This window comes from Ascaphus truei, chromosome 1 (assembly GCF_040206685.1).
Source record: "Ascaphus truei isolate aAscTru1 chromosome 1, aAscTru1.hap1, whole genome shotgun sequence".
Lineage (NCBI taxonomy): Eukaryota > Metazoa > Chordata > Amphibia > Anura > Ascaphidae > Ascaphus > Ascaphus truei.
In genome coordinates, this window is record NC_134483.1 from 149,063,444 (window position 1) to 149,083,294 (window position 19,851).

Consider the following 19,851-nt stretch of genomic DNA (forward strand, 5'->3'; position numbering starts at 1 on the left):
GTAACCAGCGGGGCATAATACCTTTATTGATGGCCTGGTTACCCCCTCACCATCACAAAAATACACTACCAATGAGAGAGAGTTAAAACTGCTCATCTGAATGTTGTGGTTAAGTTGAAGCAACAAAGGGTTTGCGTGAAGCGTTGGATAGGTTTTTGTCCTCCGATGAAACTTTTGTAACGCTGCAGAGAAAATCACGTGGGCACTGAGGAGCTCTGTCTATAGCTACACAGACGCTGGTCCAGTGAAGCAGTGGAACAACTTAACCACAATATTCAGATGAGCTGTTTTTAACTCATTCACATTGTGAGTGTATTTTTTTTAATCAGATTTATGGTTTATTTAAACTTATACTGTGGTGGGATGTGTGTCGTGCCTCTATTCCTAGATTATATATCTATAAAACTTGTATGTCTCTCCTGCAAAAAACAAAGTGCAATCGCCTCCCATAGTGTAATATGTTTTTATGAGGTAAAAAGTAGAAGTCAATTTAATACTCACAGATTTAAATATTATTTTGAGCCTATCGCACCCACTGATGTATTGTAGCAATAATCGTTCACAGTACTATTTGTGGCAATCCTGCGTGCTCATGCACCCCTTCAGATGAATCCTTTGGATACCTTGTACTGGTTACTGCTGCAGAGTGTAGCCAACCGGTGCATTAGACATGAACAAGTCCCATATTAAAATAAAGGACCATTCCATTTTAAAACTGTGTATAGTGAGATTTCCTTAATAGGGATGGGGGATTAGTACCTAGTGCTCCCTTGCACAAATAAACAGTACATAGATTGTCCCATACAGTAGAGAAAGAAGATATGGAAAACCACAGGCATACCTCACTGCTAGCTTCCAAAGTTCCACTGGTGCGGTCCCAAAGCAGAGATTCAGCGCCGTGCAATCCACCAAGACAGGGAAGCAAGATACAGGTGATGAAGGCAGTGCACTGCCCAAGAAGCAGGCGGAGGCTCACGGCTGCATAAAAACGATTTATTTAATAAGGGGATCACACATGAGCTAACTGGGAATGTGTGTTTTAATCAATTTCTGACTGGTTACAGTTGTAATGGAGGTAGGTGGGACCTCCCCCCCAGAGCTCACTCCTCACCTTTTTAACTTGGGAGGTCTTTTCACTTTGCTGCAAAGAACAGGATCTACTATGGTTCTTTCCCCTCATACAGAGGTAAAGGGAAGGGTTCACAGTGTAGTGTAGGACCTGCATTAATTTTGGTTTACCTTGACATGGTATGTGGGCTTATGATGCTTTGGCCAAAGGGTTTAACTAAATAACCAAGTAAATATTATTATTATTGAAGTATTTAAACTTTTTACTTATTACTTTATACTGTATGTTTTGTCAATTGGATGTAGCATTGGGCACCCCTGTCTTTTGTAGTATACATTTGCCACGCCCAGTAGCACTCTTTGACATAAATATATATTTATGATGTGGAGGGTGTGGGAGTTTGAGCTAGCTGGGAATTTGTTTATTAAGTTGTAAGTAAATCGTGATCAACTATATGGATGTGGCTGTATCTTGTGGGAGCCAGAAAGTACACAATATTTAAAAGTCCAGATATTTATGTTTTAATACATTCATGTGCTTTAATGCACAAGAACGAGTTTAAAGGGTAAGAAGGCAACAGGAGTCGTCTTGTGGTACACAAAACTTGGGAGTAAGACCATTAGAAACAGGGAGGTTATAAAGCCTGAAGCCATTCTCCGGTCTTGTAAAGCATTTCTGCCTGCATTTTACATTTTACTTGAATTACTTCCGTTACTTTTAGCATAAGTGAGGAGGAGCAAAGCAAGAAAAAAGTCCCTGAAAACAAACCGCAAAAGCAGCAACTGAAAAAGGACGATGAGGGGGCAAAGGAGGAGGAGGATAAACCAAGGAAGGAGCCCGACAAAAAGGATGGGAGAGTGGAAGCAGAAACTAAGAAGAAAATCGCAGCCAAGGTTGCGTCCCTGCCTCATTCTGATTCTGAAGAGGAAGCGCACAGCGAAGAAAAGGTAACACCGCCAGAATATGCTTTTTAAAAGTGTGTGTGTGTGTGTGTTCTACAACATTGTACAAACATGTTAATGGTGTGACAATACCATTTTTCTAGATTATTCATCATCATTATTATTATTTTTCCTTTCATGAATTAAACTAGAAGGGTAAAGGTGGCAAACAGACACAGGGTGCTCAGAAGCGCAACTTGAAGGCTGAGCAGGACAAAGAAGCTGCTGATACAAAACGCAAACAGGAGGAGGCTGCTGAGGCAGAGAGGTGAGTTTGTGTGCGTGTTATTGTTTGGTACTTTTATTTTTAATACTTTATTATAAAACATCAAAGCTGAGGCTGTGGCCATACTGCGTGCGACAGCGCCAAAAAAATGCAGTACCGCTATCTGGCCGGCCATAGTGTGCACGAATGAATTTGAAGAGTTAGAATAATAATGTGGGGGTTTTTTTTGGTGCGGCAGCCACGTCACGTGAGCGGTTCAGGCAATGAGGGCGAACCAGCCTGGTGACATCGCGGCCACGCCTCCACGTCGCGAGCGAATCTTGAGTCCACAGACCACTCAGACGACAGGCGCGTGTGACTCCATGCACTCGGTTGCTTGCGCACCTGCACTATATCCAAGGTCTAACTCCCCAATTAGACACTGTGTAAAGCCCATACATGTTACATATGTGTTCAAATTATATTGTAAGTGCTTTTTCTTAATGGTGACAATAAACATCCAATTGTTTCTATAATCCCATTGTAGATGGTACAATATAGACAGCAATCACTTTATTGCACCTGGATGTCCCTCATTGGAGACTCGACAGAGTAAAGGGGCAGTCCCTCCTAGGACTCTTGTGACCGTAAACAGACTAACCCTTTTAAGTGCCTGAGGGGCCAGAGGTCCGCGGCACTTTGTGTCACGTGCTCACGCCTCTGAAGCGCTCACGGGGGTCATCCCACTTCCATTCCTGATCAGTGCATATCGCATGGAGCACAGGCCGCGGTCTCCCCTGTACGAATTTTTCTGGATATGTTTAATGATGACACCATTTGCAAGTATATTTTATCCTTTTTTTGTTTTGGTTAAATTTATACGGCCTCCATGTTTAGCCACAAAGATAAAAGGGAAGAACAAGAAGTACCAGATAGATTATAATTGCACAAAAGGAAAATGGAAGCATAATATTTTTTTAAGTAGCTGATGATCCTTATTTCCTCCATGGGGTGGTGGGGAAGCATATTCTGTGAACGTTATGTTGGCCGACGTCCCCCTAAAATCCAGGAATAATTATTTTGGCATGTAAGGGAGGCAGTGCACCACACATTACTGTACTTTTTCGAATTCCAACAAATTAAATTATGAAATAAACTAATAAAATGGTAAATAACTCTTATACAGATGAAGTGCCTCAAAAAAACTTGTCCTATTGGTCCCAATTGAAGTCCTCTCAGATGGGGAGTGCAAATATGGTTGCGTGGAGACAGAAAAATTAGGGGTAAATCCATCCATAGTGTTGTATCTTTAAAACTCCTAAAATGTCCTAGCAAAATATTATACACATGCATTTTGTCTTGTAACATAACTTGGGCACTACTGCTCACTGCGTTACTTCTGGTTATTGGTTCCTGCTAAAGACGTCACTGGTTCCTTCGCGCACACTGGCCGACTAGATAGCGGTACTGCATTTTTTTTCGTGCCGTCGCACACCGTATGGCCTCAGCCTTAGCTTTGATGTTTTAGAATAAAGTATGAAAAAGACTTAATTGGTTCCTGCTAAATAAAGACTTCACTTTCAGAAGCATCTATCACTGTTCCACTCAACACGTTTCAATAAGAGGCTTCTTCGGGGGTTATGGCAATTCTCATCACTCAAATACAATAGATACAGCAATAAATCTGTAAATCACGAGATAAAGAAATTAATATACAGGCATACCCCGCATTAACGTACGCAATGGGACCGGAGCATGTATGTAAAGCGAAAATGTACTTAAAGTGAAGCACTACCTTTTCCCCACTTATCGATGCATGTACTGTACTGCAATCATCATATACGTGCATAACTGATGTAACTAACGCGTTTGTAACAGGCTCTATAGTCTCCCTGCTTGCGCACAGCTTCGGTACAGGTAGGGAGCCGGTATTGCTGTTCAGGATGTGCTGACAGGCGCATGCGTGCGCTGCCGTTTGCCTATTGGGCAATATGTACTTACTCGCGAGTGTACTTAAAGTGAGTGTACTTAAAGCGGGGTATGCCTGTATATGCAAATCAAAAATGTGCGCTTACCTAAAATCTATTCTATAAAAATACTTTAAAAAAAAAATAATATATATATTTTTTAAAGTGAATATTTCAAAAGGAAAAAAAATCAATATAAATGGATATTACAATTATCAAATTGATTTTGATCTACGTATAAAACTCCAGGATATATATATTTTTTATAAATCCAAGTTTCACATTGTGGCGTTTCTTGGGGACACAGTCTGCTCCTCTCCTACAATTTGATTCAATATGGTCCATTCCCATATATATTAATACTTAGTTTTGAGTTGTGGTATATACTGTTACATTTTCTAATAGAATATTTGCTTCAATATTTGTTTTACAGGGGTCTAATAGTTATCCCCACATACTGAAGCCCTCGGCACTTTCCAAAAGCGAGATAATTTTTTTTTGCAAGTGATAAAATGTGAGAGATTAAAGTTTAAAGTTTCCCCGTAATACTTGATTACAAATTGCTGTTTTTGTTTATGCCATATTTGGACATTTAAAAAATATATACATTTCTGTTTCTAATTTTAGTTTTTTTTTTTCTAACCAGGCTTGGAGCCAGCTTTTGTTTCAAATTAGGGACTCTAGTAAAATGATTGCTGTAAATCTTTTAAAATGTCCTTTTCTAAAGTGCCCCAATTTGTAAGAACGGGAAGCAGGTAACCAGTGGCTATCCGTCTACCAAATATCATGAAAGTAGAACCCTGAAACAAATTGGCCATAATATTTCTTGAGGGATAATTGAATCTTGTTTAATAAATTACATACATAAGTTTATTAAAAGAAAAAAATCTTTTGTGAAAGTAATCTCTTGCTTCCAGAATGGGTTACAGGCGCCTCTGGCAGCAAGTAGGTTAAATTGCTGGGTTTCTTTTTCACTTTTTACAAATTATTCAATGTAGTGCAATGTAGTGCAAAGCGAATGTTCGATGGATACAGCTACGATTGACCACTGCGGTCTATATTAAATAAGGCTCTCTGTCTAGTTGAGTAATGGAATAAAATGTAAAGCCATTTGTTTGTCATTTGTTTCATTAGCCAAGCTAAGGAAGAGGTGAAGAAACCAGAAGTTAGGAAACTGGACAAGAAAAAAGGTTGGTCTGCTACCATTCATATACTAAATAATATCCCTTTTTTATTTTGATTAATTGGCCACTTATATTTTGGTTTTTCACCTCTACAGAAACAACCACAGACGCCAGACTTCAGCGGATACATGCAGAAATTAAGAACTCTCTAAAGATTGACAAACTGGTGTGTATATTATTTAATTTAGGCTATGCCAGTGAGGCAATATGGGCCTATATCTAAAGAATACTGATAACAGACTAATGTTTTTTGTCATGGTGTAGTGCAGACATTTTATGTAGTGCTGTACATTTAATTTTGCAACCATGATTCCCTGCACAAGTAATGGGGGAGGTGCCGGTATAAGCTTCTCCATGTCCTACCTCACAAAGTGGAGTCTATAACACATAAGGGCAGGTCCATATTGCTGCAGACTGCACAGAGCACGATCACATTGCCTAAAGGCATTGATCGCGCCCATAGACCGCGCAAGCAGATGGGGTTGCGCGTGTCACGGGAGGCCAGGCATTTACACCTTTTATAACTGGATCACAACACTGAGCAAAACAAGTTGGTCAAATAAATTGTCATTTATTCACTTAAAAATAGGCCAAGCACAATGAAACACAAAATACATGAAAAGAACACACTTACTGGGGGTCTGGTGCTGAAAACTAGATTTCCCTAGATTAAATAGAACAAAGTCTTTGCTTGACTGGGACCTGTCCTGGAACTCAAATCGGCATGAAGTTCTTGATGCCACCGCTGTTTCTCTGATCCGGAGGAGTTTAAATAACTTCACTGCGACTTGGCTCCAAACGTCCTGGAACTATTTTCGGCTTGAAATCCCAGCCACGACCGCTCCGTTCAATTCTGAGAACTTGGCCGCAAGAAGTGGGACTTAAAATATTTCTGGACCTGAAATTTCTGAAGCCGGCTCGCTGCCATTTCTCCTTGAGCATCTTTTAGTACATTCAAATTTGCCGCTGCTGTTCTCGCGCTTAGAATCTGATCTCCGGATTGGCTGAGACCTTCTTATAGTATTTCAGAGTTCATTCATGAAATACTACAGCCAATCAGAGTTGTTGCCAGTCTAGTGAAGCCGGACAAGAGGGACTTCGGCATCGAAAAAGGGCATGCGCAAACCTAGCACCTCTGCCACTTGTCATGCAGAAGCCACCCGCTCCTCAAAGTCTGGGTTGGGCCAATGGTTGTCCGAGAACTTCCGTTCAGCCCAGGACGCGAGTACTTGAGCCTAACTCCGGTGCCCAAATGGCTTTCACACCTTGGCAAACTCTGAGGCTTTCATGTCCGGGATCCGAGCAGACTTGAAGGCTTTGTATCCAAATGGTCTCTCGGAACCCCGGACCTGGAAATCCCAGCTCATATACTGTGCACAAGCATATATACACTTTAAACATACCCCGTTTAATAAAATATACACTTAGAACATTTCTAAGTCCTATGGCTATGGGGAATACAATAAGAATCCTGAACTTTTATTCTTGCTAGCCATATTCCCCACACACTGTACCGGACTTAAATGTAAAAACTCCCTCTTATACTAGGGACCTCTTTACCATTTCAGGGATACCACGCATCCCTATGCCCCATTTACCTTTCTGGTCTGTGCTGAAGCAGGGAATCCTAGCGGTGAGTCGCGCAAGCTTTTTCAAGGGGAGATTTTGCCGGAGCAAGGTGTCTCAATGTATCCGAGAATCCAACCTGAATCCTGGGTACATTTATGGAGTATCCAGCAACTCTGGAACCCGGCTACCTAGACACATTCTGACAAAACTTTCTCCGTAAACCCCCTCCCCCTTGAAACTCATTGCCTAGAAATCTCTGATTGCTGCAACACCTGGAAAGGTAAAAACACAAAAATTCTTTGTCGCATAACTTACAGACATGCATTAACAATCACTGGACTCAAGTGCTGACACTCCCAAACCCCAATACATAGACCAGACGGGCTTAACCTTTATTGTTGAGCCTGGTTACCCCTTCACCGTCACAGCGCATTGTGCAAGAAATCAGTTGAAACTGATTTCTTGGGGCGACACGCAGGTCACATGAGCGGTTAGCCCAATGAGGGCGAACCAGCTCCCTGACGCCCCTAGTCATGCCCACCCACCCCCAAGGAGCGTCCAACATGGACACCACCGCTTCACTCGGGTGACGTCACAGCCTTCGCACGCCTCCGTGCGGGGGAAGGCTGTATGGCCATAGCCACAAGCTTGTTATATAGTAGGCGCTGGTGCGCGCGGCGTGCGCATTTAGTTGTTAGGGTGCAAGTGGTGACGCGTGCGGTTATGGGGTGTGACTGACGTCTCCGCGTTAGGCCGCGCTGTGATTGGTTTGCGGCGTGGCAGCAGCGTGAAAATACAATTTGATTGTATTTTCCCTGGTCTGCTGCGCCACTGCTCACGGCCGTGCGCTAGCATCCCTAGTATAGAAACGTCTGGCTAACACAACCAAATATAATTGACGCGCACTATATTACACGCCTAATGCTGCCTGATGGATATTTGCAAATGGTCCAATCCTTTTTTTTTTTTTTTTAAGCACCTTCTTGCTTTTAAAGTAATTATGAAGCCATCACTACATAAATGGCTAAATGCACAAGCCACCATTAAATTAAAAATACATTTACATAGTCTTTTGAAATAACACAATGTTCAACTTTTCCATTGGATGCCATTGCTCGGATGCATTTTTATATCGGTTGTAAAATGTGAATCGTTTCTAATTTGAAATCCTGTTTCTTGTAATTCTCCTTTGCTCATTTTATTTTTCATCTTGGGGGTTTTATACCTGGTCATCCTTTTATTTTAAATATTCAATAAATTGTCTGGTATTTTTTTTTTATATATATATATAAATTTTTATGCTTGATTCAAAGAATTGCCTCTTTAAGAGCAGACGTTATAGGCATAGTATACTAGACTAATCTGGCAGATTCTTGTAATTCTGTGTTTCCTTCATGGTACACAGGGATGGTTCTTGTAAAGTGCCCAATATGATTGAAATGTATTTCTCTGTTGCCCATGCAGGATGTGAATAGATGCATTAATGCCTTAGATGAGCTGGCCTCCCTCCAAGTCGGCATGCAGCAAGCTCAGAAGCACACAGAAATGATCACTACCCTGAAAAAAGTAAGACCTGCTCACTCTATTTTAATTGTCTAGACCAGGGGTGTGCAAAGTGGGGCGCAAGATTTTTCTGGGGGTGCGGTCCGCGCTCTTCCCCACCACAGCATTTAAATTAAATTAAGTGCCGGGAATCGCTTGAGGCATCTGCAGTATCTCGTACATTGATGTGTGCAACATGCGTCAAATGACGCCGCGGGTCACTTAATGCCGGATCTTGGGTAGGGGGGGGGCGCGAGCACAGGGGATGGGGGGGGAGCTGCGGCGAAGCACACAAAGTTTGCGCACCCGTGGTCTAGACCAGGGGAGCGCAAACTTTTTGTGCTGCGCCCCCCTGTCCCTCTGCCCCCGGCTCTCGCGCCCCCCTGCCTACCTTCATCCGCGTCAGATGACGCTGCGTGGGCGTGTGACGTCAGGTCACATGGTGCCGCGGCATCTATTGACGCCGCGTTGCCATGGCGACGCAACACAGACGGCTGTATCCCGGTAAGTAAACAGTTGCAGGGGCCTCACGCGATCCCCCGGCATTTCATTGAAATGCCTGGGGGGAAGAGCGCGGGGCCTCTGCAACTGCCCGTGCCCCCCCAGCACAATCTCCCGCCCCCCACTTTGCGCACCGCTGGTCTAGACCTTATTTTTCCGTGCCACTGTATGAGCTCTCCTGCCTACACCGGGTTTGAGGAATGACTGATTCACAATACACATGCACAAAGGAGAATTAATCCAATTTGCATATGAATAGAATGTTGGGACTTTGACCAACACTAGGTTACAGCAAAATGTCTGATGCAGACAGTTTGCGGATTTGTTTATGGGTGCAGGAAAGCACACAGATATCTAGTTGTCAATATTGTGTGGAGCTGGTGTTAACCCACTCTGTCAAGGAACCAGCCTGATTATTGCTTTTGGTTATAATTGGACCTTTGTATTGTATGTCTTTATTTATATAGCGCCATAAATATACATATCGCTTCACAGTAGTAATACATGTTGTAAGCATATAAATAACAAATAATATAAATAACAAGTCATGAGAATAAGTGCTTCAGACACACTGTAAGAGTAACATTAAGGAAGAGGAGTCCCTGCTCCGAGGAGCTTACAATCTAATTGGTAGGGGAACATATAGAGACAGTAGGAGGGAATTCTAGTAAGTGCGTCTGCAGGGGGCCAAGCTTTATGTATCATGTGTCCAGGATTATCCACAGTGCTATTCATATGCTGCTTTAAGCAAATGTGTCTTAAGGTGGGTCTTAAAGGTGGATAGAGAGGGTGCTAGTCGGGTATTGAGGGGAAGGGCATTCCAGAGGTGCGGGGTAGAAAGTGAGAAAGGTTTAAGGCGGGAGAGGGCTTTAGATACAAAGGGGGTAGAAAGAAGACATCCTTGAGAAGAACGCAAGAGTCGGGATGGTGCATAGCGAGAAATTAGGGCTGAGATGTAAGGAGGGGCAGAAGAGAGTAAAGCTTTAAAAGTGCGGAGGAGAATCGAGTGTGAGGTGCGGGATTTGATCGGTAGCCAGGAGAGGGATTTCAGGAGGAGAGACGTGGAGACAGATTTAGGAAAGAGTTGAGTGATTCTGGCAGCAGCGTTTAGGATAGATTGTAGGGGAGACAGATGAGAGGCAGGGAGGCCGGACAGCAGGAGGTTGCAGTAATCGAGACGGGAGAGAATGAGGGCCTTAGTCAGAGTTTTAGCAGTCGAATAACAGAGGAAAGGGCGTATCTTTGTGATATTGCGGAGGAAAAAGCGACAAGTTTTAGAAACGTTTTAAATGGGAGAGGAGAATGTGAGAGGAATTGAGTGTGACCCCTCGGCAGCGTACTTGGGCTACTGGGTGAATGATCGTATTTCCGACAGTGATGTGGATAGAGGTAGTAGGGCCAGGTTTAGGAGGAAGTATAAGGAGCTCTGTTTTTGCCATGTTAAGTTTCAGTCGGCAGAGGGCCATCCAGGATGATATTCCAGAGAGACATTCAGAAACTTTGGTCTGTATAGCAGGTGTAAGGTCAGGGGTTGAAAGGTAAATTTGTGTGTCGGCAGCATAGAGGTGATATTTAAACCCAAAAGACGTGATTAGGTCACCTAGAGAGAGTGTGTAAAGAGAAAAGAGAAGGGGTCCCAGGACAGAGCCCTGGGGTACCCCCACAGAGAGATCGATAGAGGAGGAGGTGTTGGCAAAAGAGACACTGAAAGTACGATGGGAGAGGTAAGAGGAGATCCAGGATAGAGCTTTGTTATGAATACCAAGAGTATGGAGAATGTGGAGGAGAAGAGGGTGGTCCACAGTGTCAAATGTTGCAGAGAGGTCGAGTAATATGAGCAGAGTGTAATGACCGCTGTCTTTGGCATCATGGAGGTCGTCGGTTATTTTAGTGAGTGCTGTTTCAGTAGAGTGAGCAGTGGGGAAGCCAGATTGTAGAGGGTCAGAAGAGAATAGGTGTTGACAAAGTGTAGCAATCGAGAGAATACAAGACGTTCAAGGAGTTTGGAGGCAAAAGGCAGGAGTGAGACAGGTCAATAGTTAGAAGGACAGGTAGGGTCAAGCTTGCTGTTTTTGAGTAATGGTATAATGGTTGCATGCTTGAAGGAGGATGGAAAGGTACCAGAGTAGAAGGAAGAGTTAAAGATCTGAGCACAGGGATTATAGAAGGAGCAAGAGGTTTTAGGAGATAGGAAGGAATGGGATCAAGAGGGCAGGTGGTAGAGGGAGAAGAGGAGATCAGCAGTGATACATCCTCCTCCGAGATAGCAGAAAAAGAGTCAAGAAAGGCAGGAGGAGAGTTAGGAAGCGGTGTGGGATGGGAGGAGGCAACAGATAGGATGTTCTGACGTATGGATTCCACCTTTTCCTTAAAAAAGTCAGCAAAGTCCTGAGGTGAGATGGAGGAAGAGGAGGAGGCAGCCGAGGGTGGTCTGAGTAGAGAGTCAAAGACAGAAAAGAGTTGGCCTGGGTTAGACTTGTGTGTGTTGGTTAGTGATGAAAAGTAGGTTTGTTTAGCTTGAGAGAGGGCACAGTTGAAACAGGACAGCATAAATTTGTAGTGAAGGAAGTCTGCGAGCGTATGAGATTTCCTCCAGAGGCGTTCAGAGGAGCGAGTGGAGGAACACAGCATGCATGTGTTGGAATTTAGCCAGGGTCTGGGGTTAGAATGGCGAGGACGGCAGAGAGAAAACGGGGCATGTAGATCAAGAGAGGAGGATAAGGCAGAGTTGTAGTTCCTGACCAGGTTGTCGGGGTCTGAAGCAGAACTGAGGGAGGAGTGTAAAGTGGACTCAAAAGCTGGTAGATCAATTACTGGTAGGACATTACTACAGTACTCCACGATAGTGGCATTGGGGACATTCCGGTGATGTCACAGGAACCTTTCTTTGCCGAACATGGGATGGGGCAGGAAAGAGAAATGAACATCCAAGGGGGCAGTGTCCCGCCTCCCAAATCTAATAATGTGGAACCTGAAATACGGTTAGATGTAACATTGACATGCTTATGCTGTAATTTGTTCTTTTTATTAATGCTGGCAAAAGAAGGGGGAAGGGGAACACAAAATGAACGAGTCCCCTAAAGAATTCACTAACTGCACACCTACATAATGTAAAATCTAACTTTTAATAAATTTACTTAAAACATATATTACCAAACGTAGTGTACTGTGTGTTTTTAAAAAAATTAATTAAATATTCAATAGCGTGCAACCATGTCAATGAATGTATGATTGTACAAACCCAAATACAATATTCCTGGGTTTGACAGGACAGTGGATGCTGAAAGTCAGGGTATTAACCCCTCTGGAATATGTATGCAGACTGTAGGAAACCGTATCCTACTCAGTGAGCCTTAGCTGGTCAAAGACACAGCAATCCTGCAATGATATATATATAGCAGCGAACACCTATGGTTGTATTAAATGCATATGCTTGAGAGGTGACGCTGACACAGGCGCAATCAATCCACAATAACCCTCAGTATAGTTGAGCTGGTACTAACAGTACCATTGACATAGAGTTACCCAGCAGAGAGGCTCAGATTGTGTATATATCATATGAGAAAACACTAGGGTTAGGGAGTGATCACAGAACCACACCAATTGAAACAAAATAATGAGTGAATAAATGGTAATCCAAAAAGTGGGTGCAAACTGTGAACTGATTAGTGAATCAGAAAAAGGGGGGAAGGAAAACACAAAATGGATGTGTCTCCTAAAAGAATCCACTATACTGCACTCCTACTTGATTTAAAATTTAACTTTTAATATATTTACATAAAACATATGTTACCAAAACGTCGTGTATTGTGCATTAAGAATAAATTAAATAATCAATACCTAGCGTCCGTGTCAGTGAATGTACGTTGAAATAGTCTCAAACAACAAATTGTAGTAGAGATTACAGGACACAGGGCGCTAATAGTCCGGGTATGAACCCATCTGGGGCACCTATGAGATCAGGTATATATGTAATTATAAATATAACTTACAAACTCAGTGACTGATTGTGTCATGAAAATACAGCAGTCCTGCTTCAAACTTTAAACCACAGAGCACTTAGGGATGTCTGTTAGAAAAGTATTACCATCCTATATGTATTGAAGTGCTGCTGACAGTATGGTGATGGAGAGTAAAAGATTCACAGCATTGTGAAGCAATTGTTCACAGCATTTGAATCAGTGAATCATTCTACAGCACACTCCAAATAATCATATTATATAAAGAGAGCAGGCTGGCTTGCGCACTGAGTGTTAGTGAGAGTATCAGATTCAGATCTACATAGAGCCAGGAGACTACAGAACACTACATAAAAGCAGCTCCAAGTAGGAGACTGACAACATTGCGCGTCCAACGCGCGTTTCCCTCCAGCAAAGGAGCTTCCTCAGGGACAAATTTGTGTATATATCATATGTTGTATATAGCAGGGAGGCAGACTCACTGTCTGTTGTTGTATTTATCAAGCTAATGCTGTCTGCATAAATAGAGCCAGGAGACTTAAGGCACTACATTAAAACAGCTCCAAGTAGGAGACTGACACAACTGCGCATATGATATATATACACAATCTGAGCCTCTCTGCTGGGTAACTCTATGTCAATGGTACTGTGAGTACCAGCTCAACTATACTGAGGGTTATTGTGGATTGATTGCGCCTGTGTCAGCGTCACCTCTCAAGCATATGCATTTAATACAACCATAGGTGTTCGCTGCTATATATATATCATTGCAGGATTGCTGTGTCTTTGACCAGCTAAGGCTCACTGAGTAGGATACGGTTTCCTACAGTCTGCATACATATTCCAGAGGGGTTAATACCCTGACTTTCAGCATCCACTGTCCTGTCAAACCCAGGAATATTGTATTTGGGTTTGTACAATCATACATTCATTGACATGGTTGCACGCTATTGAATATTTAATTCATTTTTTTTAAAACACACAGTACACTACGTTTGGTAATATATGTTTTAAGTAAATTTATTAAAAGTTAGATTTTACATTATGTAGGTGTGCAGTTAGTGAATTCTTTAGGGGACTCATTCATTTTGTGTTCCCCTTCCCCCTTCTTTTGCCTGATTCACTTATCAGTTCACAGTTTGCACCCACATTTACAATTACCATTATTATTATATACTTTTTCACTTTACTCAATTAGTGTGGCCCTGTGATCACTCCCCAATCCTCCCCTTGTTTTTTTATTAATGCTGTTGTATTATGAGTTTAGGTGTTTGGTAAATGTAAAAAAAAAGTTTGATTTAAGTGCACATACCATTTAGTGAATTAGGACCCAATAAGCCTACCAGTGATACTAAATATATATAACTGGAAGTAGTGCAGCTCCGGAATCGGACTTGATCCAAGTCCAAACAGGTACACGAAGGGAGAAGGATCAGGAGCGCAAATACATTCAGATTATGTGGGGGGGGGAGGAAGAGGAGGGGGGGAGAGGAGGAGGAGATGGGGGGGAGAGGAGGAGGGGGGGAGAAGAAAATATATAGTGCAATATGCTGTGACTAGAAGATCAGAGGATGAGACTTAGTAGGTATCTCACTCACAATTTGGAAGATAATAAAGGCAGAAAGTGCGGTTGTATAGAGTAACCAACTCAGACGCTTCTTTCGGTGTTCCCAGAAGGCGTCCTCTGAATCAGATGAATAGCGTGGGTAGAATTCCCATGTGGAAAAGAGAGAGAGGACACAAAATAATGCAGATCGTTTTTCTAAACAAAATGGGAACAAAGTATTACACTCACAAATGAATAGATGATACAGGCAGCGAGGCCATTCGGGGTCTGTTGGTGGAAAGGAAAACTGCAGCGGTCCCTCCTTCTCTGAATTGCCTCCACAGGGGAAGATGTTGAAGTTCAGGGAAGTGTTTAACCATATAGGTCCTGAGTCCACATCAAATTCACCACACACCTCAGGAGTCTTCAACGCAGCTGTACAGTACCCCTACGCGTTTCACTCCCCAGGAGCGTCTTCAGGGGTTAATCTGTATTATTATCTCATTCTTTGTATGTCCCTCGTCAATCGCGGCGAAAACGTGATGTCATCACGTATGACGCACATGACGTCACGCGTCATGAATGGTAACGGTAGCAACGATGGTAAAAAAGGAAGTCCTCAGTATAGCTTTCCCAGAGTGTGGCGAGATATACAAGAGGCAGTGGCTATACCTTTAAGACAGCCATTAGGCAACAGCCAGACAAGTCCTGCCTCTTGTATATCTCATCACACTCTGGGAAAGCTATACTGAGGACTTCGTTGTTTACTATCGTTGCTATCATGATGCGTGACGTCCCGTGCGTCATGACGTCATACGTGATGACGTCACATTTTTGCCGCGATCGAGGAGGGACATAAAAAGGAGACACACTAATAATACAGATTAAACCCCTGAAGAAACTCCTGGTGAGTGAAACGCGCAGGGTGACCTGTACAGCTACGTTGAAGACCCCTGAAAAGTGTGGGGAATTTGCTTTGGACCCAGGACCTATATGGTTAAACCCGTCCCTGAATTTTAATATCTTCCCCTGTGGACGGCCGTCACAGAAGGCAATACAGAGAAGGAGGGACTGCTGCAGTTTTCCTTTCCACCAACAGACCCTGAGTGGCCTCGAAAGAAGCGTCTGAGTTGGTTACTCCATACAACCGACTAAGTCGTCTCCTCCGATCTTCTAGTCGCAGCATATTGCACTATATATTTTCTTCTTCACCCCCCCCCCCCCCCCCCACATAATCTGAATGTATTTGCGCTCCTGATCCTCCTGCCTTCATGTTTTCCTCAAAGTAAATATGGTCTTATTGCCTCTAAGTTTTATTTGCATTATTTCATTTGCAATATAATGAATTCATTAATTAAAAAAAACCTGGACATTATAGAGAGACTCAATCATTAAAAAGTGGGGTTTTTTTGTTTGTTTTTTTTTTTTATATATATATATAAGATGTGTGTACTACAAATTGGTTGGTTTCTTCTACAGGAGAACAATATTTTGTCATAGGATTTAATGTTTGCTCTCCACAGATTCGTAGATTCAAAGCCAGCCAGGTGATTATGGAAAAGGCCACAATGCTGTACAACAAGTTCAAGAACATGTTCCTGGTCGGAGAAGGAGACTCTGTCATAACCCAAGTCCTGAACAAGTCCCTAGCAGAGCAAAAGCAGCATGAGGAAGCAAATAAAGCGAAGGAGCTTGGGAAGAGGGGGCCTCACAAGAAGATGGATAAGGAGCAGAATACAGGTTAGCATGGGCAGTAGCCACCAAGGAACACTTATTTCATGTCACTATTGCAGTTCTGTAGGGGGAATTGTGACTTCTGGTTGTGTGGGTGGGAAGGAGGGAGGAGAGAGAGTGTGGAGGGGGAAAAAAAGTCAGAACCAACAGTATTTAATCATTGCTGAACCGGGGGTCTTCTGGAAGGAAGACTGTTGCGGTTATGTTCCATAAAAACTCCCCCGTTCAGATGACTGAAAGAAAAACGTTGTGTGGATATTGTTGCTTTAAGTGCGTAATCATTCTAGCAGTAGGTGGTGTATAAAATGCAACACTTTATTTCCTTTGTTATAAGATAAAATCATTTTAAGCTTCATATGGGATTTCTGTGTCAAATTGCTTACCTGTCTTAAGAATTGCTTTTATCAGAGTACATTGCATTATAGCGTTGTCCTAGAAATGTATATTTGTTTTAACAAGAGCCAAGTTGTTGTCTCGTGTAAATACCAATAGCCTCGGTAAACCCCAATTTGTGCCTGGAATCCTGTGAAAGGGTCAAATCTGTGAATATATTTAATGCTAAATCTTTGATTGGTTTTATTACTGACTTGTGTCACAGTACTGATTATAGTTTACCAGAGCTCATTTATAAATCATGGTCTGCTTTTGAAGTACCATGGGTCCAATGGATTCTCAGTATAGTCAATTTTTTGTTAAACTAGCTTTAGGAAGAAAAACCACTGTCTGTAAGACCTCAGACCCTATTTTATCCTTGACTTTCGTTCATATTTAGGAAAGCCGTATGCCTATTCCATGCATGTTTTAATTCCCTTACTGTATTAGCCCCTACCACGTTTGTTGGGAGGCTATTCTGCAAATCCCCCACCCTTTCCGTGAAGACATACTTATTCACTTTTCCTCTTAGCCGGGCACCCTCCAGCTTCAGAGATTTACCTCTCATTCTAGTACTTCTCTCTTTGGATTATCATTCTCTCCTGTACTTTGTCGAATCCCTTTTTTTATATTTAAAAGTGTCTATCATATCCCCCCTCTTCCTTCTATCCTCTAAGGCTAAGCTGTATGTAAGGTTGTGATATAACAAAAAAAACGCCCATAATAACGATATCAATACATTTATCGCAATAATTATTTGATTAAAAAAAATCTGAACATGTTCTAGTAAATCTAAATAAAGTTTTCTCAAAATAAATACACGTTCTGATACACATGGGGTATAAATGAGTATTGGTACCATTATTATGTAGCCCTCACTTTGAAAAAGGCAGCTCTGTCCTGCCGAAACGTTGGTTTCACTGGCACAATAAATTTGATGAAGATTAAGACCTTGTGCCTGCATCTTTCTTCTTCCTGATTAAAAAAAAAGTCTGAACATGTTCTAGTAAATCTAAATAAAGTGTTCCCAAAAGAAAAGACGTACTTTGGATTTACTAGAACGAAGGGCCCTTTATTTCCAAACCCTTTCCATGTCTGCTCTTCCCATTTTCTCACCCACACTCCATCCATCTCCCTAAAATCGCCTCATCTAGAAAATATGGAACCAATTGTTCGACAATTCTTAAGAAATGTGTTTTCATTTGATAACACATTTTCTTAAGAATGGGCAAAGAATCTGTTTTACTTCATTTTTAATGTGGTTTGAGACCATGGGGAAAGGTGGGGGTGGAGGGGTTAAGTGCCACTGAGGGAGGGCAGATGGAGTGGTTAACAGAAAGAAAGTGAGGAGTTACCTTTCACTGCTGCACATGCTTTCCCTGTGCTGCCAGACGCTCTTCCCCCTCCCCCACCCTCGTCGCTCTTCCCCCTCCCCCACCCTCCTCGCTGTCCCCTACCCTCCTCACTCTGAGTTTGCATTCAGAAGCAAGAAGAGAGAGAGGCAGTGACACTTCACAGCATGGCAGCTTGAAAGCTGCACTTCTGACCACAGAAGTCAGCACTGTAATATATAATCTCCCATATCGACAGTCAGATTTTTATCATTGCGGTATTACGATGTCCTGTAGTCTTCTCTGATGAGGCTTATTGTATGTCTTTATATAGCACCATTAATGTACATAGCGCTTCACAGCAGTAATACACGTGACAATCCTATAAATAACAAATATAAATAACACAAAGGGGTGACGTGCTTCAGACATAGAAGTAACATTTATGAAATGAGTCCCTGCCCCGAAGAGCTCTCAATCTAATTTGTTGGTAGAAAGAATGTACAGACACAGTAGGAGGGTGTTCTGGTAAGTGCATCTGCCAGGGGCCAGGGGCCAAAGTTAATGTATGAGGTGTTAATTATCAGCCATGGAGCTACTCGTATGCTTCCTTAAGCAGGTGTGTTTTGAGGTGGGTCTTAAATGTGGATAGAGAGGGTGCAAGTTGGATATTGAGGGGAAGAGCATTCCAGAGGTGTGGGGCAGTCGGTGAGAAGGGTTTAAGGTGGGGAAGGTTTTTAGATACAAAAGGGGTAGAGAAAAGACATCCTTGAGCAGAAAGCGAAGGGTCGGGATGGTGCATAGCGAGAAATTAGGGCTGAGGTGTAAGGAGGAGGCTTATGCTGTAGATCAGGGGTGCGCAAACTTTGTTTTGTTTTTGTTTTTTTTTTATATTCTGCCTAGTAACCTATTTTAAACAAAGGAATCTAAAATGTATATAAAGCCTGCTTGGACACTCCCCTGGCAGAGAGTCTCATTGACTTTTGTGTGTATGATCATACTCTGAATCTGTACAGGCAATAAACTACTTATTGTCCACGAACCGTGTTTGTGAGTTTGCAAACGACGACACTGCCATCCCAGATCTGAAAAGCTATCCTTCCTTTATTTTTGTGTGGCGTGACTCTGCCTCTGTCTTTATACTAAACCACATTGGTTGATCACTGAAACCCAGTTATCACAGGTACATCTGATACAATCTCTTACACTTACCAATGGAGACAGAGTATTTCCCCCTACAATTATGAATAGAATCTGATTGATTATAAGACAACTGTTGAAGAGAGATCTTAGAATAAATTAGCCATATTTCCTATTCTTCCTGACACTAGAATAAGTTCCGAAGATCTTCTTACTTAGGATAATGTCAGTCTTCTATAGATCTCATTACAAGTGAAGTATTTTAAGTAAAAGGGGTGTGGATAGCTTATTCTAACCAGAAGAATCTATGAATAGATAGGGAGGCCATACGGCTCTCGTGATGACTGGGGAAAGGCCAGCGACAGATAGTTTCCCGATGATATGCTGAGGTAATCAAAACTGATGAGAACTAGTTTATTACCTTGTATGGAGGGTGGGTAGGTCCTTATCAGGTATGACATGTTGGATTAACAGGAGCTCAGATATCTTTCCAGAAAACATGCCATATTTGGTCATAGTATTGGATTAAGGAAGGTTTGACCGAGGGATATTCTCTGGATAAATACAGTAATGGCAGATTTATTAAGTAGATGGGAGAAGGATTACACAGAGAGAAGATATACCACCAAGATCAGACAGGGTGAACACGAGGAAAATAATAATTATGCAACCATCTGTGAAGATATAACTTATTTGACGTCACCGCTATTTTTGTACTATTTTTGTATTCGAGTATATATACCGTATTCATAATAAACTTTTTTCTTTTTATGTGCTTAAACCAGAATGCT

General features: G+C 42.2%; 1 protein-coding gene across 2 annotated transcripts in view; it reads left to right on the forward strand.

Moving 5' to 3' along the window:
• The window catches only part of PSIP1 (PC4 and SRSF1 interacting protein 1), a 66,855-nt gene that overhangs the window by 41,378 nt on the left and 5,626 nt on the right, over positions 1-19,851 (forward strand). For both annotated transcript variants that reach the window (XM_075595798.1, XM_075595807.1), the window contains 6 exons: positions 1,791-2,016; positions 2,163-2,278; positions 5,317-5,372; positions 5,462-5,532; positions 8,400-8,501; positions 16,007-16,223. In XM_075595798.1, coding sequence (XP_075451913.1) covers positions 1,791-2,016; positions 2,163-2,278; positions 5,317-5,372; positions 5,462-5,532; positions 8,400-8,501; positions 16,007-16,223 — 788 coding nt within the window. The remainder of the gene's footprint in view (positions 1-1,790; positions 2,017-2,162; positions 2,279-5,316; positions 5,373-5,461; positions 5,533-8,399; positions 8,502-16,006; positions 16,224-19,851) is intronic.